The sequence below is a fragment of the Entamoeba invadens genome (assembly GCF_000330505.1).
Source record: "Entamoeba invadens IP1 unplaced genomic scaffold scaff_1105074726523, whole genome shotgun sequence".
Taxonomy (NCBI): Eukaryota; Evosea; order Mastigamoebida; family Endamoebidae; genus Entamoeba; species Entamoeba invadens.
The window spans coordinates 32767-40504 of NW_004440106.1; the positions used below are offsets into that span (position 1 = coordinate 32767).

General features: G+C 23.4%; 2 protein-coding genes across 2 annotated transcripts; both read left to right on the plus strand.

The window, feature by feature from the left end:
- Nucleotides 1-4689: 4689 nt before the first annotated feature.
- EIN_415060 (hypothetical protein) lies at nt 4690-5164 on the plus strand (the record flags this gene model as incomplete). The annotated part of the gene is made up of 2 exons (XM_004253794.1): nt 4690-4942; nt 5061-5164. The coding sequence occupies 2 exons, from the start codon at nt 4690-4692 to the stop codon at nt 5162-5164; spliced, it is 357 nt and encodes a 118-aa protein (XP_004253842.1).
- Nucleotides 5165-5632: 468 nt separating this feature from the next.
- Nucleotides 5633-6370, plus strand: EIN_415070 (hypothetical protein; the record flags this gene model as incomplete). Its single annotated transcript, XM_004253795.1, has 1 exon — nt 5633-6370. One exon carries the CDS (start codon nt 5633-5635, stop codon nt 6368-6370), a length of 738 nt encoding a protein of 245 aa, XP_004253843.1.
- Nucleotides 6371-7738: the final 1368 nt, after the last annotated feature.

Here is a 7738-nt window from a genome sequence, read left to right on the forward strand (position 1 = left end):
TTTTTTGGATAATAAACTAATTAAAAAACCAATAAGAATTATTAATTATTAATAAAAAACAAAAATAACACTATACATAAACTATAATTTATTAAAAATATTATAATTTAAATAATATTATAAATAATAGTTAAATATATACTTAAAATATTAACAATTAATTATAAATAAATATAATTAAAATATAATAAAAATATTAATAAACGTTTAAATAAAATTATGAATTGAAATTAACATATTAAACAATTTAACAATTAAAAAATGTTATTAATAATATTAGTATTATTTATCATATAGTAACTATTTAGTTATCAATCATAATATAAAATAACAGTCTTTGTTTAATTTTAATACGTTAAATCTGCTCAAACTTGATAAACTCAATTTTTTGAGTTCAAAAATTTAAAAAAAACAAAAAAATAATTCAATAAAAATATTCAATAATAGCAAAACAAATGATCGAAAAACCAAAATTGTGTAGGATGTAGAGAGGATGTAGATACCAATTTAAGCTAGTGATTAATAATATTTTGTGTTCAGTGACAATAAACACAAAACAAACATTTGAAAGTATACTGTGTTGCTGTCAAAAAACAAACATAATTATTTTTTGTGTGTTAAAATGTTTATTTTAAACAATAAATACGTATAATAACATTAACTATTGTTTTAACATAAAACATTTTGCGAGTTTATTAAATAACAATAGAGGTTATGAACAAATTTAAATATGAAGTGAAAGGTATATATTTGTCGTAATTATTACTGTCTAACTTGATTATTTGTCGTACATTTGGCCAATCATTTGGGTGTGCGATTATTAAATAATTTGTTCTCCAATCTGTAAATTTTGTTGAATTAAAAACTATTTTTTTATAAAATCAGTTTCAATATTAAAAATAATTTTTTACATAAATTACTCATTCACGACAAATAGATACGTTTTTGTTAGATTCACGACGAATAGACGCCATTGATTGTAGCAATAAAGTAAATAAAAAACACACCAATTTACACAAACAAGTTAATAATGATTAAAACGTAAAATTTTAATCACAATATGTCGAACAAATATATTGAACAATGATGTATAATAATCGGGTACACGACATAAAGTAAATAAATACATATTTTTATCTTTTTGAGTTTATAAATTCTATCTTTGAAACCCCTAGGTTTATTTATTCCAAACAAACTATAACTTAATAAAATTATATAGATTGCTTGTTTGTATTTGTAATAAGTAAATATTATAAGTATATTACAGTAAAACCCCTCATTAGTAGATTCATTGGGGAAAAAAAATCCCCTCATTAGTGTTTTTTTTCAATTTTTTTTATTTTGTTTTTACAAATTTTGGATTTGTTTTTTAGTTTAAATAACTAATAAATACCACGTGTAAACAAGATTTAAAATATCACCAAAAACTAATAAAATATATGTCTTTTTCTGCAACAAAACCAGTAAAAAGAAGAGTCAGATTATCTCTAGAAGAAAAAAAGCAAATAGTTATATGGGCCAACACAAACCCAATCCCAAACGACAAAATCCTTTTATCTTTAGTTTGGAAACACTTTAAAAAGATTCCGGGTAAAGAAACCATGCACATGTTGCGTGTTAATGGTTTGACTGATGGTTACATGGAAAGATCAATCACTTTAAAAGCTAAAACCTTGCATATTGTAAAACATGAAGATCTTGAAGAAATGTTTGTAAACTTCGTTGAATAAATACGCGAAGCAAACTTTTTAAGTTCTTTGGACGTCATTAGAAAAGTTGCAAAACAACGCGCAGATAAACTAAACATCAATGATGTTAAGTTATCAAATGGTTGGATGGATCGCTTTTGTAAAAGGCATGAACTGAAATCAAAAATAATCAATGGATAGTCGAATGCTATTGACCCAAGTGATTAAAAAGATGATATAATTAAACTCAGAGAAGAAATAGAAAAGTACTCGGAAGACAACGTGTAGAATGCCAAAGAAACTGCGTTATTTTATAAATTATTGCTATTAAAAACTCCTTCAATTTGCTTTTTTAATTTTGGAGGAAAACCCCTCAAAGAAAGAATTAGTATGTTAGTGTGTTACTCTGGAAATAATTCCAAAAAACCTTTGTTGTTTATTGGTAAATCAACAAAACCCAGATACTTTAAAATAGCCGAATACGCAGTTGTCAAAAACAATTATGTATCACAAGCGAATTCTTGGATGACAACGTATCTATTTCACAAATGGTTGAAAGATTGGGAAGATGAATTGAGAATACAAAATCGTTTCATTTTATTGATTACAAAAATAGACTTAGTCATCTGTGCGACAGTGTTGAAGCAGTGAAGACTAAATATATAAAAATTGTAACTGAATGATAAAATTTTTTGTAGTAGTATATAAATTCTGTAGATTTAGGGGGGACAACATTTTATCTATATTTTATAATACTTTAATTAAATCGCGAGGGACGTGAATCCGAATTTTTCCAAAATTCGGAAATATAGTACCGAGTTTATTTTTAAATTATTTTTCTTAATATTTATTTTTTTATTTTTTTAAAATGAGCACAACACAAAAATACAGATTAAATAATTTTATCAATTTACTAATAACTATTCCAAGAAGATATTTTGAATTGTTTCACAATTAAATCAGGAACTATTAAATCAGCATCTACTAAAATTAATAACAAAGAATGTAGAAAAGAATTAATTGCTATGGGTATTAACACAAGAGATTTATATTTTCATTATAAAGTAAAATTGGAATCTCAATTAAAAAGAATTGAAGACAAAAAGAAAAGTTCTATTAAATTAGAACAACCATTTTTATCAAAAGTTTTCAATAAATTAAACAAAACTGACAAACAAACTTTTGGTTTAATTAATAAAAAAGCAACATTAATTAAAGATTTAGATGTTGAAAAAGAACTAAATAAAAAGAATTTATAATGGGCTTTAAATAATATTTCTTTTGATATTATTGAAGACAATGATGATTTAATGAGAGAAGATATGTATCAAAAATTTGATGAAGAATTAAGAATTAACACTGAAAGGAAAAATTATTTTAATGAATTAAAAGAAAAAGAACAATATGAAAATAATATGAGAAATTATAATGATATGATAGAAGAATTAGAACAACAACAACTTTATAATGATAATATGGAAGAATGTAACGATATGATAGAAGATATTAACGACAATACTGAAATTAATACTGAAGTAACATATGATAAAGAAAATAAAATAATTTATGCTGATCTTAGATGTGGTTTTAGAGAATAATTAAGAAGAAATCAATTAGTAAGAGAGTCTTTTAACGATTTAATTAAAACCACTTCATCAACTACTGATATAGTTTATAATTATCACCTCGTCAAGATGGATGGAAATCTTATATGTTAAATACTCAAGACGCAATTGATGAATTTCTTAATTCTGTTTCTGAAGAATCTATGGGTTTTATTAATAAACAAGAAGTTAATGATGGTATAGATTCTACTTTTTATGTTAAACAAACTATTCCAGAATTATTATTCTTACTTGAATTAAAAATTTCTCTTTATCATTACGAAGAAGATCATATTCATCCATATAAAGTAAAGGTGGTTCTTTCTTCCCATACAGATATAAAGAAGAATTCAGTATATTTGGATAATATCTTGCTAAAGCACAAATATTCAGTTCATTATTCGATGAAAATGGAAAGATAAGATCAGAATTTGATTTAAATTGTTTCTGTTATGCTTTAAAACAAGCTAAAGTTGATAATGAAACTTTAGAATTGGTATTAATTCATTGTAGAGGTAGATATCAAAAAGCTAAATCGTTGAATGAGTTATGTAAATCTGCTCATATTAGAATTAGAATTGATAGAGAGAATACAGATAAAACAAATAAACATAAAAATCGTAAAATAGATTATTATGGTTGCGAACTCAAAGATGCTAAATATAATTTAGAAATGTTTTTATATTGTGATTCGGTTATGAAGGGAGATCATTATTTATTAAATATTAATATTCCTATTACTCCATTCTATCTTAAAAACAGAGAAGAAATGAATAAATGGGCAATTGATCATAATAAAAGTATAGAATTTATGTTTAATAAACAACGATATAATAGAGATAAACAATGTTATGAAGTTAAAGAAAAAATAATAGTTCTATCAAATTATCTGATCTTATTATATATATCAGAGATCATAATGGATTTAAACAATATACTCTATCTGATGTTATTCATTTGAAATCAGATTTATCTGAATATGTATTACAATCATTAAATACACTTGAATACTTACCTTTTGAAACAAGAAATATTGAAGTAAAGGTAAATAAACGTAAAGAAGTAAATCACTCTTATTGGTATGCTGATTTCGAAGCTAGCACACAAGGATATCATAATCCATATTGTGTTTGTTATTCTAAAAGAGGTGAAGATAAGATTTATAATAAATATGGTAAAGATTGCGCATATGATTTCTTATGTGATTTACCACATAATGCTGTTTGTTATTTCCATAATCTTAAATATGATGGTTCATTCTTAGCTAAATATGGTGTTAATAGATGTATTAAGAAAGGCGGTAAACATATGCAAATTACATTAAAATTCAAGGCAAACAATTAACTTTTAAATATTCTTATGCTTTAAATTCTACATCATTAGCATCTTTTCCAAAGATGTTTAATTTATCTAATATTCAAAAAGAAATTTATCCATATAACTATTTCAATAAGATTAATATTGAAAATAATATTGGTACTAAATTAGAAGCCGATAAAAATGAAATAAAACCATGGACTGAAGAACAATTTGAACTATTTAATGAAAATATTGATAAAATTGAGAATTGTAGAATTGATGAATTTCATTTAGATATGAAAGCTTATTATGTTTTCTACTGTAATCAAGACGTTAGAATCTTAAAACAAGGTCATTCTAAATTTAGAGATATGTGTTTAGAATATTTTAAATATTGATGTCGATAAAGTAATTTCAGCAGCTAGTCTAGCTAATACTTACTTCAAACATAATGTATATTCAAAGATAGATAATTTAAAAGAATATGGTGGTAAAGTTAGAGAATTTATTCAAGGAGCTATTTATGGAGGAAGATGTATGACTAGAGATAATAAAAAGTGGCATATAACATAAGAATTATATGATTTTAATGCTTGTTCATTATATTCAAGTGCTATTAATAGATTAAAATTAGCAACTGGTTCTCCAATTGTTATTACTGAAGACATGTTACAAAATAACTACTTATTAGAACATTTAATGGAAGAACAACAATTAGAACCTTCAGAATTAAAATTTATTTCAGCATTTATTGTAGATATTGAAATTACAAAAGTAAATAAAGAATTACATTTTCCATTGATTGTTAAAAATACTAAAGAAGGAAATAAAAATTCTAATGAATGTTGCATCATGAGAGTAGATAATATATTATTAGAAGATCTTATTAAATTTCAACAGATTGAATATAAAATTATTAGAGGATATTATTAAACTGGTAATAAGTCTGACTTATTATCTAAAGAGATGGCTAAATTGTATAATTTAAGAAGAGATTTCAAGAAGCAAGGTAATCATGTACAAGAAGTATTTAAAATAATTATGAATTCATCATATGGTAAGACTAATCAAAAACCTATTAAAACTGATCTTGTTTTTAAACAAATATCTGTTAAAAGTAATAAAGGAGATATTCAATATGATGCTGAAAGATATTTAAGAAAGAACTCGTTATTAGTCAAATCATTTTATGATGTTGCTGAAAATATAAGATGCTTTGAATGTAATAAAAGTTTTGATGATTTCTCTGTTCCAAATCTTATTGGTGTTCAAACTCTTACTATGTCAAAACGTATTATGAATGAAGTTATGTGTTTAGTAGAAGATCTAAATATTCCAATTTATTATCAAGATACAGATAGTATGCACATATTAAAATCAAGAATTACTGAATTAGAAGATGAATATTCTAAAAAATATAATAGAGTACTTAGAGGTTCTGATATGGGACAATTTCATATAGATTTTTATGAATTATCTGGAGATGTTACTAGTATTGAATCATATTTCTTAGGTAAGAAGGCTTATTGTGATAAATTAACTAATGAGAAGAATGAAGTCGCTCATCATCTTCGATTAAAAGGTATTCCTAATAATTTATTAAATTGTCAATATGAAGATACATTAGAATTATATAAGAAACTATATGATGGAGAATCATTTAATTATAATCTTTTACAACTTAGACGATCATTTGAATTTACTAAAGATTTTAGAATTAAATCAAGATTTCAATTCTGTAAAAATATTAAATTTAATACTGAATTAGGTTCATTTTAAAAAATATAAATGTCTCTTTCAAAGGAACAAGAATTATCTAAATTTTATAATACTTATAAAGATAAAATAGAATATGCATATAATTAGAGATAAATTATATGGGTTTCATCCTAATACTGACTCAAAACATAATTTAAAAAAATTTTATTCTGGTATTTATAATTATTTTAATATTAGTAATAATAGAACACAAAAATTATTAAATGATATATATGTTATATACATTAATAATAAACGAAGTATAAATACAAGTATAACTAAAATGAAAGTTCCAACTGGATATCATGAAATTAACAAATATTCAAATACACCTAAATCAAAAGTTAAAGAAGTAAAAGAAATTAAACAAACACCAGAAATTCAATTAAATGCTGAATTAAGACCTCAACCTTCAGTTCAACCACAAGGTACAACTACTACCATAGCTACTTACCCACCAATTAATTATTTTAAGAAAGATGGAACAATAAAACAATTATTTAATGTAGACATGAATCAATATGTTCCATCATTAGATAAAAATATATATACTTATTACAATAACAAAGATATAATTTATTCAAATAATTTTAAACCATCTCCGTTTAAATATTCATTTTATAATAAAAATTTTGCTTATAAATTTGTTGCAATACCAAATACTTATATGTTTGATATATTGTATTTTTCTGATAAATATAAACGAGTATCTCAACAAAAATATGATAAACCATCTGTAAAAATAGATTTTGATCACAGAATACATAAAAATACTCCATTAAGCCCATATCTTATTGGCATTAATGTTAATACTAGATATAGTTATGTTATTAGAATTGAAGATAAATCTACTATTTCAATAATTGAAGGTTTTGATAAATTATTTGAACAAGGTTTAATTATGAATAATTTATTATTTGATGGAGAAAGAGGAATATCTTCTTTAGAATTTGGTTAATATGCAAATAAACACAATTTCAAACTATTTGTTACAGCACCTAAAATACATACAAGTACATCATTGATTGATAGATTATGTTGAACTATTAGGAGGTTATACATCAAATATTATATCTTAAATGATGATGAATATAAAAATATAATTAATTCTAGATCATTTCAAAACATGAAACGAAAAGAATACTTCAATATATGACTAAAATATGTCAATTATTTAATGAAGGAGATAAATCTAAAATCACACCAACACCTACTGCAGAAGAAGTTTATAATTTGGTTGAATATTATAATAATAGTTGTCATAATGGTTTAGTATAAATATTTCAAGAATGTAAAAAATTATATAATTTTTATTATATTGATCCAAAATATATAACACCAAATAAGATACAAAATGATAAAATGTTAGAGAGAATAATTATATCATAT